Raw genomic sequence first — 14,949 nt, 5'->3', positions numbered from 1 at the left:
ACACACACACACACTACTTAGACACACCTGAGACACACACACTACTCACTCAGTCACACCTTAAAGACACATACTCACTCATACACACACACACACACACACACACACACACTATTTACTCAGACACACCTGAGACACAAACACACACACACACTACTTGGACACACCTGAGACACACAGACACACACTACTTACTCAGACACACTCCTTAGAAGCACCTGACACACACACACACACACACACTACTTACTCAGACACACTTGAGAGACACACACACACACACACACACATTACTCACTCAGACACATCTAAGACACACACACACACACACATGCACTACTTACTCAGACACACCTGAGACACACACACACACTACTTTCTCAAAACCACCTGAGACACACACACTACTTCCTCAAAACCACCTGAGACACACAGACACACTCCTTAGAGTCACCTGAGACACACACTACTTACTCAGACACACCTGAGACACAAACACACACACACTACTTACTCAGACACACACAAACACTACTTACTCAGACACACACAGTAGACATGAAATGAGTAGCATGGAAGCTCATTAGTCACACACTACTGGCTTGGTGTGGGTTTTCTCTTGTCTGGGGGAAAGATTGTGTGTGTGTGTGTTTGTGGCAGCCTATTTCAGACCAAAGCCCCCATTATGTGTGTGTGTGTGTGTGTGTGCATGTGAGTGTGCACGTGTGTGTATGTGTCTGTATGTGTGCACAGGTGTGTGTATGCGTATGTGCACGTGTGTGTGTGTGTTTGTGTGTGTCTGTCTGCAGGCTCCTCTCTCAGATCCTCTTTCAATGTTTGTTTTCATTCTCCTGACACACACCTCCTTCTGATCTTCCCTAACCTTCGACCTCCACTGTATGTGCTTGTATATGTGTGTGTGTGTGAGAGAGAGAGAGAAAGAAAAAAAGAAAGAAAGAGTGTGTGTGAGTGAGAGAGAGAGAGAGAAAAAGAATGTGTGTGTGTCACAGAGAGAAAGAGAGAAAAAATGTGTGTGAGGGTCAGAGAGAAAGAGAGAGTACGTGTGAGAGTAAGTGAGAAAGTGTGTGAGTGTGTGTTTAACACTAGGGGCCATATTTATTGTTTATCTGAGACGTGTAGGGATCTTTCAAAAACAGGGAGGCATATATCCCTCATTAACAAACACATACACACACACACACACACACAAACAAACACACTTGCACGCCATGCTGTCTATTCCTCATTAACACACAAACACACACACACACGTCCGCCAACCGGACCCGTTCCTCCAATTATTTCTGCAATCCGTATTACGGGTCGGGCCAAATCAGTGAACCATTTTAGGTTTAGGTTGATGGATATCATCATAGTTTTATGTTCACAACATTTTCCGCACATTTGCTTTGCATGTGGCCATCTGGGTAAGCTGAGAGGGACAAGATCAGCTAGTTTCGTAAATACCTATTTGGTTGAATTCTAGACAATGAATTGTAAGACAATGCTTATTTGTAAAGCTGCACTTACATTTTATGGTGAGTTACAAGGTAAATGTATAAGATACATATTTTGGTGAGTTATAAGATACATTGATAAGATAAATATTTAGGTGAGTTATAAGTTAAATAGAATCCGGGGTCATTATGACCCAAAGGCAACAGTTGTCTCCTTAGCACAATAGGGGGGTTAATGCCCACCCACACGGACCCGGGCAGGGACACGGACAGGGACAGGGACACGGACAGTGACAGGGACATTTTTCATATTTCAAACATAATCTTTATATATAAACACTAACCTCATCATAATGTGTGTGTGTGTGGAGAGGGTGGAGTGGGGGTGTACCTGTCTGACAGCTATACATGTAGACTCATTGTGTTTGTGCGTGTGTGTTGAGAAACTCCTATCTCCCAGTCTGATCATGTGTGTGTAGTGCATTAGTCTTGTAATGTGATTGGAACAGATGACATGTCAGTAAACCTTCCCAAAACCTTCCCAAATCTGCCAATTAAAGCCAGACTGGACACACACACACACACACACACACACACACACACTCACAGACAAACACAGATCAGCACTTTCGGATAATGTCATTACGATGGAGAACTAGGGAGAAATCCACCTCTTCATACACACTTAGTCTGGGTGTCTGGATGTCTAATTAAGATTACACAAACACTCACACTCATAACACACAAACAGTGGCAAGACTGCAAGAAGGGAATAAACCCAACTCACCCACAACTGTCAGCCAAACAGACACAAACACACATATCCCTACTGCAATAGACCATGCACATAAACACAAACATACTACATCTAGCCACCTTATGCAGTAGATCCACTGGTCACACACACACACACACACACACACACACACACACACACACACACACACACATACACATTGGTTCAGACCAGGTGAAGCGGTTGGAGGGTGTTTAACTGTGGATCTCAGAGCTCACTGTGCTGTCAGTCAATTTGAGTGACAGTTGCGCAGGCTCCGCCTCTGGGTTAAATTCCAAAGGATGGTCCGATGACCGGTAGGTAATTTGTGTGCGTGTGCGTGGGCGTGGGCGTGGGCGTGGGCGTGGGCGTGGGCGTGGGCGTGGGCGTGGGCGTGGGCGTGGGCGTGGGCGTGGGCGTGGGCGTGGGCGTGTGCGTGTGTGTGTGTATGTGTGATCGTTCCAGAAGAGGAGGGCAGGTGAGAGTGTGTGTGGGTGTGTGTGTGTGTGTGTGTGTGTCTGAGTGTGTCATTGTGTGTGGGTGTGTGATCTTTCTGTAAGAGAAGGGCACACACACAGCTCAGACTCACAAAAAAACTTCACACACAGACACACAAATCCTCTTTCTGTCTCTCTCTCACACACACATACACAGAAAACACACTCTCTCTCTCTCTCACACACATACACAAACACACACACAAATACACTTTTTCTCTCTCTCTCTTACACACGCACACAAACACTCACCACATAATCATGACAAAAACACACACACAGAAATCCTTCATTGCTTAAAACACTTCTGACTTACACTCACACACACTCAGTCTGCTTTCACACACACACCCTCAGTCTCCTTTCAAACACACACACACACACACACATTCAGTCTTTCCTCACACATACACATACACACATACATACTCAGTCTCCCTTTACACACACGCAAACATTCAGTCTCCCTTCATACACACAAACTGAAACAAAGTCAGTGCTGCCATAATCAGCACACACACACATCTGTCAATGTACGGCACTGCTGTCAGGAGTAAATAATGTGAATGAGAGGGGAGTCAGAACTGAGAACATTAGACACATACACACACACACACACACACACACAGAGACTCTTCTCTCTCCACCTCTCTCTGTCTTACACACACACACACACATACGCAGTCCTCCTGCCAAGAAACTTTCTGTTCTCATATCTCCTACAGACACCAGTGAGAGAGGTTGTAGTGTTCAGCATAATTTAGTAGAAAGAGCATTTACTGAAATGTCTATCTCACAGTGTGTGTGTGTGTGTGTGTGTGTGTGTGTGTGTGTGTGTCCCAGTTAGCTGCCTTTTTATGGTGTGATGACCAATATTGACCAATATTACTGGAAAAGAGAGGGGGGGAAGAGGGGGGGGGGGGGGGGGGGGGGCTCTGGTGATGAATGTCGACTAGCCTCTTTGGGGGTGGGGGCACCCCTGTTCCTCAGTCTAAATGTTTACATTCCCACATGCTCTGATGCTATCAACAGCCCTGCAGGTCAGGAGATCAGCTGCTGGATGTATTTGTGTGAGTGTGTGCATGTGTCATGTGTGTGTGTGTGTGTGTGTGTGTGTGTGTGTGTGTGTGTGTGTGTGTGTGTGTGTGTGTGTACGTGTCTATATGTATATGTTTGTGTGTGTGCATGTACTTGTGTGTTTGTGTGTGTCTGTGTGCATGTGCATGTGCATGTGTGTGTGAATGTATGTATTCATGCGTGTGCGTGTACGAGTGTGTGTGTGTGTGTGTGTGTGTGTGTGTGTGTGTGTGTGTGTGTGTGTGTGTGTGTGTGTGTGTGTGTCAAGAGGCTGGAATGATGAGTGGTGTATCAGTGTTCCCCAAACACAGGAAGTTCCCCACAACTCTCCCCACCTACTCTCTCTGGGTCTCTGGGAGAGCTCTTAACTTTTACACACACACACACACACACACACATACCCACACATAAACACATCACGATACACATGCACACACACACACTTAGACGCATATGCTTGTTGTGGGTGTGGATGAAGGCACATGAGAAGGGAACCCTGTTTGCAGGACGGTGTGTGGTGGGGGGGCTAATTGTGTCTGACTATTTATCACAGAGTGTGTGTGTGTGTGTGTGTGTGAAGTGATGACTTAAAGATACCATTACTGATTTAATCTCAAAGATGTGCTCTGATTGACTACAGAAGGGGTGCCAGAACACTTTTAATGTCTATACTTGTGTGTTTGTGTGTGTGTGTGTGTGTATGTGTGTGTGTGTGTTGGTGTGTGTGTGATGGCATCAGCTGTGGCCCTTTATAACGTATGCAACAGGCCTGCTAATGTAAATAATGTTTTATAACTTATGCAACAGGCCTGATAATATTATTAATGTTTTATAACTTATGCAGCAGTTCTACTGATTATAATAATGTTTAATAACGTATGCAAGAGGCCTACTCTTCTTCTAAGTTCAAACCACAGTTTTGTAAACTCTTCAGACAGTTTAAAGTGTGTCTTCAAACAGGCTAGAAAGTGTGTGTGTGTTCAGACATCAGAGGGACTGGAGTGTGTGTGTGTGTGTGTGTATGTGCGTGTGTGTGTGTGTGTGTTCAGACATGCTGGTGTGTGTGTGTGTTTAGCTAAGAGAGATGGATCGGCTTTGAGCAGGTGCCAGTATGCTGAGTGGTGGAGCGTTGTACGACAAGTTGTCAGGTGAGACCGCTACCGTGGAAACGACAACATGTGGGGGTGGGGAGCACCGAGGATCTTCAGTACGCAATGTGCAACTACCCCCCCCCCCACACACACACACACACACACACACACCATTCACAAATGCAACATGGAACTACCCCCCCACCCACCCACACACACACAACATTCACCAAATTCAATACGAAAACTACCCCAAACACACACATACACAAGATGTAACATGCAAATTACCACAGACACACCATTCACCAAATGCAACATGCAGACTTCCACAAACACACACACACACACACACACACACACACACACACACACACCATTCACCAAATGCAACATGGAACTACCCAAAACACACACCTACACAACATTCACCAAATGCAACATGCAAACTACCCCTGTTCAAACTGTGTGTGTGTGTGTGTGTGTGTGTGTGTGTGTGTGTGTGTGTGTGTGTGTGTGTGTGTGTGTGTGTGTGTGTGTGTGTGTGTGTGTGTGTGTGTGTGTGTGTGTGTGTGTGTGTGTGTGTGCATATGTGTGTGTGTGCGTAGGTGTGTGTGCGTAGGTGTGTGTGTGTGTGTGTGTGTGTGTGCATGGGACTATAGATGGGTTGTCAGATGGGTGTCTGGCTGCATTGCATCTTCAGACTGCAGGGTTGGCGTGTGTTACATCTCATAACTGGACACTGACACACTCTTCAGACTGTGTGTGTGTGTTTGCTGTTCAGCAGACCCCAGATCAGCCTTAGCACACCATGCACTCGTAGTGACTTCTTGAAGAGTGACGTATGCTGTTCTCATACATCCTGCCCGGAGCGCGGTGTCCCGGGGCGGATTCGGGTTGCTGCCCGGTGAGCGTAACGCTCATGCGGTCTGCCTTCCCAGCGCGTGATTAATGAGCTCTACCCGTGCGCCGTGCTGACTTGAGACTCGCTCTATTTACGCTCTATGAATCATGGCGCTGCAGAACGCCTCCGCAAAACACACGGCGCAGGTCGGGTTCGGCTGAAGATGCGAGCTTGAAGCACTGTCGTCGTTTACGGTTTTTGATTTGAAACTTGCTGGAGACATAGATGAAACGTGGCACATGTAGGCCTATTCCGGCTTATCAGGATAGAAGAGGCGGTCAACGCAACAGACCAGTGACCGGTGTTATCAATCATGTTAAATCCCATCTCTGTCCCTGCACGTTTCAAAGCAGAATGACACCCATGAACTGGAGGCTATAGCCTGACTTTTTTTCGGTTATTCCATCTATTGCTGAAGTGGCCTGCTGTGAAACCCTGAAGACCAGTTGATGTTCTATTGTAAACATGTTCTTCACGTATAAAGTCAAGATTGATTTGCATCGTGACATCACAAAATAAACAGAGCATGTCATAACTGTTCGTTGTTTTATTTGAATGACATGATCAGGCAATGGCAGGAATATAGCACACACTGACCCTAAAACACACACACAAACACACACACACACACACACACACACTAGTATTTGAATGACATGATCAGGTGATGGCAGGAATATAGCCGAGTATTTGGATGGTAGGAGTATCGGTAGTGTTCTCCACCTTGGACAGGTGGGCATGAGCACACAACACAAGCAAAGACAAAGGCGGGTTAAGGACACATTTTATCACCATTTATTAATAATGATGATTATTATTATTATAAATTACAAAATGAAGAAGGCGTATACCTCTCTCTCCCTCTCTCTCTCTCTCTCTCACACACACACACACACACACACACACACACACACACACACACACACACACACCCATGGCCCTTTATAGATTGCATTGGTTTGGCGCAATGCTGATTTTTTTCCCCCCATAATTTTCTATTAAATGACACCGCATGCGAGTGTTCTTGGGGGAAGACTGGTCAGTTGTCCCAAATGGAGTGAATGACTCGCAGCTTTCATAATGGTCTCTGACAGACTCTCAAACCTGCAGTCTCTTCCCCGGAGCGCGAGCAGGGATGCAGTCGGTTAGTTTATCTACAAAGAGACCGGCGCACACAAGACCCGACTGTACACATATCGATAGAGGTTAACGGTGCGCGCATGAGATATCGGACCCGACCACTGCGTCATCCTCTGGTCGTCCCTGGTCAGTACCTTAACTGCCACTCTCCACAAGTGCCACCGAAAGATTAACCGCCAGTTTTGACTACTGTTGCTGACCTTTAGTTTTCCATGTTCGGTTCTGAAACCAAATCTTGACCTGCTTTTCTGTCAGCTTGAGGGCACCGGTAAGATCTACGTGCTTGGGTCCAGAGTTAGAAGACCTGCGCGTGAGAGACTGATTCCCCGTGGGCGCCGTACACCAGCATCTTGTGGTCGCGTGGCTGTTGGTTGCATTCTGCAGGAGAGAAAGAACAGTCTCGTAAATGTTTCCAGGCAGAGAATGTAAACCTCACTGAGTGTATTCGCATCATATAGCTCAACAAGTGTGTACCCCAAAGGTCAAGTAGGAAACTGGCTGAGACTAGCGAACAGAAAGGCAGTTACCAGATATCCGTGTGCATGTGACTCGTAATTCGGATCTAATGCTTACTCAATCTCGTGTATTTTGGAAAGGACAGCTGAAGCTATTGGGGTTGATCATTCCATTTGTTCTAGATTAACATGAAATTAATAGGCATCGGTGTAGTCGCTGGATTTGTTCTAGATTAATTCAACATTAACATTATAGGCATTGGTATAGTCGCTGGTTTTGTTCTAGATTAACGTGAATCTAAGAGGCATTGCTGTAGTCGCTGGTTTGTTTGTGGGAAAGGGTTTCTTTGCATCTCTAATGGCATCTGAGGGGTAATAGCTTAATCATATGCATTTGTTGTACAATAATATCTGGGAATAATATCTGGGAACACTTTCTATTTATCATGACTGCATGGTTACAGTGTGATGAGTCGGTTTGACAACGAAAACTACTCACTTTTATGTTAATACAGAATACCCAATAGCGATTCACACATTTAGAAATCATCTTCATGTGTACGCTGTTGTTTTTGAGGCGCAGATTACCTGCGTGCATTTGCTGTCCACGCGAACGTGCGTCCGGGGGGATACCGATGCTCTCCACGACCGTGCGCGAGAGGAACTCGAGAGCTTTCCTCCGCTCTTTCCAATTCTCCCCACCTAGCCAGGCTGCGGACCCCCACCCCCCGGCAAGAGAAAAACATCACTCCATTTCATGCATGTAGAACAAGGTGCAGCTCTGGACCACAGCACCAGCGAAAACTCCACGCCTAAAGAGCAAATCCCGGATGATGAAGCGACTCCTGTCGCTTGTATTCAGCGCGCGCTGCAGGGGAAGCTGTCTCGTGTTATCGATCCGCGTGGTCTCTTTGCCGTCGCCTCTTACGTCGCAAAGAGACTTGTCACTGTGGGCCTCGAGACTTGTCACTGCGGGCCTCGCCCCTCAATCTGGGAAGGCAGGCGGGCCTCTGGTGCCTTGACCGAGAGAGGAGGAGACTCCGGTTGGATATCTGCGCGTGATAGCTCCGCCTTTGCTCACGTCCGTGTTGACTTACATCAATTAATTACTCTCGAGCATGCTGTCGTCCGTGCCTGCACTTCAACCTGCGCAGGGCAAAGTGAAAGTTATTTATGTGGATGCCGAGTTCAGTGCACCGAGTTAGTGATGACTGGGGTGGTCAAGGAGTTCAGTTATTGGATAAACAATTGACATTTTGATAATCCCCCCCTACTTAGTTTTTCTAAATAGGCCATTCATTAATGTTGTGCGTATTGTTTAATAGCGTATAGGCTAGTCAACACACTTGAATTGCACATCTCTGTGCTGATGGATCCTGATGCACACACACATACATTCACACACACACACACACACGCGCACACACACACACACACACACACACACACACACACACACACACACACACACACACACACACACACACACCACACAGTCACACACACACACACACACACACACACACACACACACACACACACACACACACCACACACACACACACACACACACACACACACACACACAGACACACACCGTCTCTCTCTCACACACACGAAAAGCAGCGAAGAGTGAAATGCTGATCAGCTGTATGAGTCATGACATTGGGCCTGCGCGCTGTAGCAATAACTGCTTAAATCTCAGAAACAATAAGGGAGGGGAAATGGTTGTGTGTTTGTGTGTGTGAGAGAGCCAGAGAGAACGGGCGAGAGCAAAAGCGAGAGAGCGAGAGAGAGGGAGAGAGAGAGAAAGAAGAGAGAGTGAGAGCAAGCGTTAGAGAAAAGAGAGAGAGAGAGAGCGAGACAGAGAGAGAAAGAGAGTGTGAGAGACAGGGCACAAGAAGCAAGGACACCCCCCAGTGGCGTTTGTAAAACGCTTCAGTTTTTTCTGTACTGGAGTCCTGAGCTGACATCTGATCGCGCTCTAAAGTTATGTTTTCTTCCTGTAGCATGTCGGGGCAGAGCCGTTTAACCAGCTCGAGCTCGCCATACATCTGCGTGTGTAGAGACCGAGGCCGGAGTGTGCGTGTGAGGGACTGGGGCCAACCATCTGACCTTCACACACCACTCCACACACTGCTCTGTGGCAGGTGGGCTGCATCAGGCATTTAGGAAGCAGGGGGAGAAAGGAAGAAAGAAAGAAGGGAAGAAAGAAAGAAAGAAAGAAAGAAAGAAAGAAAGAAAGAAATTACCAGCTCTGAAGGAAGGGTTCGTGAGCTTGTTTTCATTATTTGCATTTTCACACTGATATGTTTTGTCGCATGAACGCCGGAAGTGTGTCCTCGCGCGGCGCGGACTTCTCCAGCAAGCATTCCACCGCCACTCGCATCAATGGCCTCGAGATGTGCCTGTGCGTGTCTCTTGGGTCCTCTCCAGCGATAGTGAAGCTGCCTCAGACCTTCCTCCCGGTAATCCCCACCAACACACACACACACACACACACACACAGTAGACGGGCCCCAGATACATTTTCCGGTTAGGGCTGAACCCAAATCGTCACTGACGTCGGCTGTTTTTGTAGCCAATCATGGTTTGATTTGATTTGATTCAATTACCATTAAAAACACCTACGTCATTTTAAGTTAGATGATGAGGTGTCATGCGTGGGCCTTTCCATACATCTGCGATTTAACCAACAGTGGAGATTTGTAATCTGATATGCTCCAAGTCTACGCTTGTTGTAGATGCACATCATAGGTGGACTATTCAATTTAAGACCTCTAGCTACCTACCGGGGGATTCTGACCGGGAAAGTGTAGGGATTGCAGTGCGACCCCACGGGCACCAGGAACTCTTGTGTGGAAATCTGCCAAAGAGATGTCATCTGCCCAGTAGACCTCAGCTCCAGCTCTTGTGTGGGTGTCAGCGCGCTATGACACAAGCCTGTCCTCGGGCGTCGCCACAGTGACGCCAGCCGTGTTTATCCCCTCCCCGCGTGCTCTCCACCTGACACAGGTATGCCCCGCGGCCTCCGCGGACTCGTGACGTGACCTCCCCATCTACCCGACCTCGTGTTGTGGCCTGTCCTATCGACGATCTGCACGAGGCGGACGTACTGCCGTTGCGATATTTCTGTAGTTGGCCCGCAACGAGATAGAATGGAGAGAAAAGGCTCGAGTTAAATTCTGTAATGCCGGTGAGCGCAGAGAGAGAGACGGAAAAAGTGGGTCTAATAATCTACACTAATGTCGTGCACCCTGCCTGAATAAGCATAGAAGCGCCGTGGCCACCACTGTGAATAACCTGCACTGGTCATGCGAGAGGAAAGGGTGGATGCATTTCACTAACATGTGTTTGTAGATTATCAGAGTCGACGATCATTGTGTAGATTAGCATATAGCATTGTATTGTCCTTGAACATAGCAGTCATTAAATACAATTAATGAATGCAAAGAGAGTGCGTAACCGTGTCACCACGACATTTATTTGGGAACCTATGTTTTAGGCCTACAACAAAAGCATCTTGCGTTGCTAAGGTGTCCCCAACAAACAACTCCGTTTAAACCGTAGACCCCTCTCACCACCCAACACACTATCTGGTCCCGAAACTCCTCTCGGGATTATGAATCCGGTGTTACCACTAGAACCACCTAAATCTGAAGAACATCTGTCTACGCTTTTGTATTGCGCTCGGGGCGGAAGATTCCAGTCAAACATAATAACAATACAGACTTTCTCTTTGCCAACGTGTCAACAAATCGTGGTTTCCCTGGTTGACGCTAATATTGATGTGCCCATTCTCCAGCTATGGCTAGTCTTTTCGTTTCATTTTGTAGTTTGCACTGCATCTGTTAATGCTCTCTTGACCGCAAGTGAAGGAATGTGACTTTTAGGTCGATCGGGAAAGATATATTCTTAACGTTCTTATTCTATGATGAAGGCTACACATGTTAAAGACCAACACAATATGTAATTTATTAATTAATTTCCCTTATCTACAATGACGGTAGACCCGGGCGATGAGGGGTCTAAGCATTATGAAGATGTGTGTGTGCTAATTCCCCCGGAATTATGAAGATGTGTGTGTGCTAATTCCCCCGGCATTATGAAGATGTGTGTGTGTGTGTGTGTGTGTGAGTGTGTGCTTTATTCCCCGGCTCTCTGGCGTCTCCGCCCGGCTCTGGTTCGCCTCACAGGCCCGATGGCATCACTCGGACAGGCGGAGACAGGGTGTTGTAAACACGGCCTCCCCCAGCCGGCCCGACCGTACCATGGGTCCCAGCAAATCGAATTATAGCCCAAACAAAGCCAAACTCTATTTCTATAATTGTCACTCCAAACCCTTTCATAATAATACTAATAATATAATTACGTTATTATTATAATTTATAACATAATTTAGATTATGATTTTAATGTTATTTGCATTTCTATTTCTTATCCAGTGTAAAATAGGCCATGTGTAAGACAACACAAATGGATGGAATTGTACATGTCGGTTGATTATACAATAGGGGTTAGGCTACATACAAACTCGAACATTTTCTGTCACTCCTCGCCTTGCATGTATAGGCATGCTGTCGGTGAGAATACTGAAATTAGCTATTTAGGAATTGTAACGTGCCATAACTCATTTCATTAGCTTTAATTTTCGCTTCGTTGAGATCCGCTTGGTAAACTAACCTCTAATGTGAACAAAACGTTGTCTGACCTGATAGAAAACCAATTCGATTGCCTTTATTGAAATAATTGTATGCATAAACTGAATTCAGTGCTGAGGGAAATGTGTTTATATTTCAAAACAATCGGCTGACCGTATCAGTTGCTGAACACAACATCAATGCGAATTCTCCAGGACAGCCGAGCCGCATTTCCCCAAAATGATCTGCAGCCGGAGATCGTGATATCCAATGATTTAAGCAATGGTCGCATTTTTTTAAGTGACATTCAGGTGTGATATTAATAAGTAAGAGTCTTCATGTAAAAATGACACGGATATAGTATGTTTATATTTTCACAAGTGCTGCTGGCTCAGCGCGAGCCTGAGATGGGGCTTTAATATATCAGTTAAGCGCATCTTCAGCTCCTGTCTCGCGCAGTGCTCGTCTCGCATCTTTGCTGGCTCGTGTTCCTGTCAACATCGTGCTCCGCTACCAGGCCCGGATGCCTTGCAGAGTCCCCTGGCACTGTGGGACTGGAGGCCCCTGCGCGGCGGGAGGCTGAGGGGCTGCCCCAAGGTTCGGGAGGCCCATTAGAGCACTGGCGGAGCTGCTGGCGGGAAGCGCCGGGAGGCTGGAGTACGTGCAGCTGTAAGTGTTTGTATATACGGGATTGCTGTAAGTGTACGTCGGGTAGCCGCTGTATCCGTATGGGTTCGCTCCCACTGCGTATGTGGCGTTGTAGTTCTGTGATCCCGCGATGCACGGCTTACCATCCCGAACCAAAACGGGCACTGCCACGCGCCGAGGTGGCCCGGCGTGATGGTGTCCTGCCATCTCGAGTGTCTTGTCCTGGCGCTGCCTTTTGCACTTGTATCGGCGATTCTGGAACCAGATCTTCACCTGCGTGGACGTGAGTTTCAGCGTGCTGGCCAGGTGCTCGCGCTCCGGGGCGGAGAGGTAGCGCTGCTGTTTGAAGCGCCTCTCGAGCTCAAACACCTGGGCCTGGGAGAAGAGGACACGGGGTTTCCGCCGGCTCCGCTGCCGCTGCGGCCTCCCGTCCGCCTCCTCGGTCTCGCTCTCGTGCGCCTTCGCCAGCGCCATGCAGCTTTCTGAGGAAAATATGCAGCCGTCAGCGGGCGTAATTTTCTGGCTTCACACAAGACACAACCACCCCTATATTTAACTGTCTTTAAACATTATTTTAACAACATTGAAAATCAATTTTAAAAAGCTATATTTAACTGTTTAACATACATTTCCCAATACTACATTTACTACATTAATACATTTAACAACTCCACGACACTATTTATTTACACCGCCAGCTGCTCTATTAAATAACTAGTTAACAACACTATTAAAAGAAACAGTTTAAGATTGAACACATTATTTTAACAAAACTATTTAACATCACTCTTAAATAACACCAGCAAAACTATTTGTCATCACTCTTTAACAACACCAGAAAAACTATTTACAAACACTCCATAATGAACAACACTATTTACATGCAACCGTTATATTCAATTACATACAATTGTTACATAACTATTAACAAGCATTCTATAAGAACATCACAATTTCAACAAAACTACCAGCATTTTAACAAAACTTTCCACATTGTTTTACAAAACTATTCTCCAACTCTCTTTTATAACGCTATTAAACAGGCGCTGGTGAAACGACACTGAACGATAGTGATTTAAGTTGCCATGAGGCCCTACCGTGAAACCATACAATACATGCCACAGTAAAGTTACATACAAATATATATGGCATAGCCCGATTTAATTAAGGCTGATTATAATTTGCCGAATCTACACGTTTTGTGGTAATATTCTACGACAGAATACAAGCTTAAGTTTCTGAAGTAGCCAAACTACTGCCTCTATGTTAGACTTTCTGTACGGGAACTTGTTAAGAACACAGTCTCAGCGTCTGGTCGCATGCTGAAAGGAGAAATAATCTGATCACTCACTGGCCTGCTCGCGCCCGTCCGCCTCGAGTTTGGGCTCTTCCGCGTGGTGCCCAAGCACGGGCGCTCCATACAGCTCCGGGGAAAGGCTGGAATCCACCAGGCTCTCGTGCTCCGACAGGGTGTTTAGATACGACATCCTCTCATCGCCATCTGAGAAGCTGGGACTGTCCCCGCCACCGAGAGCGCACGCGGGAGGGTTGTGGAAATGCTGCTGCAGCTGCTGAATACCGTGCTGAGCGTGCGGGTGCAGCGCGAGCTGTTGCTCCATCTTCAGAATGTCCTTGACAGAAAACGGCGTGGAAGTGACGGGGCTCGGGAGCATCATCAGAGTGTGTGCGCGGGCATCCAGCGACGGCCCTCCTGTGGACACGGAGGGTTGCAACATAAAGACCTCCGGAGCAATTACTTTATTTAGACATTCTGCTTTCTAATATTAACATTTCCCAAAATATTTACAGATCAACATGTCACGCACGGCAAGAGGAACGGCTGGGAACGGCTGAGACTTGGCCGGGTCGGGGCGGGTCGTGAGGCACTGACGCCGGGGTCTGTGCAGTCTGCGGCCAGGATTTCACCGGGAGGCGATGCGAATGGAGCGACTGGTGACGTCACCCTGTCGGGGAGGGACATGGTCTGAATATTGGGTTGGGACACCCCCCCCCGCCCCTCCACGCACACACACCCCTGGCGCAACACGGATTACTTTCCAATTTGAGAAGAGTGGGGCTATGACCCCGTAGAACCGATATCGGCCTATAATTTGTTGTATGAAGAGCGGGAGCAGGCTCGCGTCTGTACCGGAGAGGCGTGAGCTTCCAGACAGTCTGAATGTTCAGTGGCAGCACATCAGTTTTCCCGCCAGCCGCTTTATGTGACGAGAGACTAAGAGATGGTGCTAAGAACACAAATGAAACA

General features: G+C 47.1%; 1 protein-coding gene across 1 annotated transcript; it reads right to left on the bottom strand.

Moving 5' to 3' along the window:
* Positions 1 to 12,545: 12,545 nt before the first annotated feature.
* On the bottom strand, positions 12,546 to 14,359 carry nkx2.3 (NK2 homeobox 3; the record flags this gene model as incomplete). The annotated part of the gene is made up of 2 exons (XM_080849120.1): positions 12,546 to 13,165; positions 14,035 to 14,359. 2 exons carry the CDS (start codon positions 14,357 to 14,359, stop codon positions 12,546 to 12,548), a joined length of 945 nt encoding a protein of 314 aa, XP_080705246.1.
* Positions 14,360 to 14,949: the final 590 nt, after the last annotated feature.

The sequence above is a fragment of the Sprattus sprattus genome (assembly GCF_963457725.1).
Source record: "Sprattus sprattus genome assembly, chromosome: 12".
Lineage (NCBI taxonomy): Eukaryota > Metazoa > Chordata > Actinopteri > Clupeiformes > Clupeidae > Sprattus > Sprattus sprattus.
This window is presented reverse-complemented; position numbering and strand designations above follow the sequence as displayed.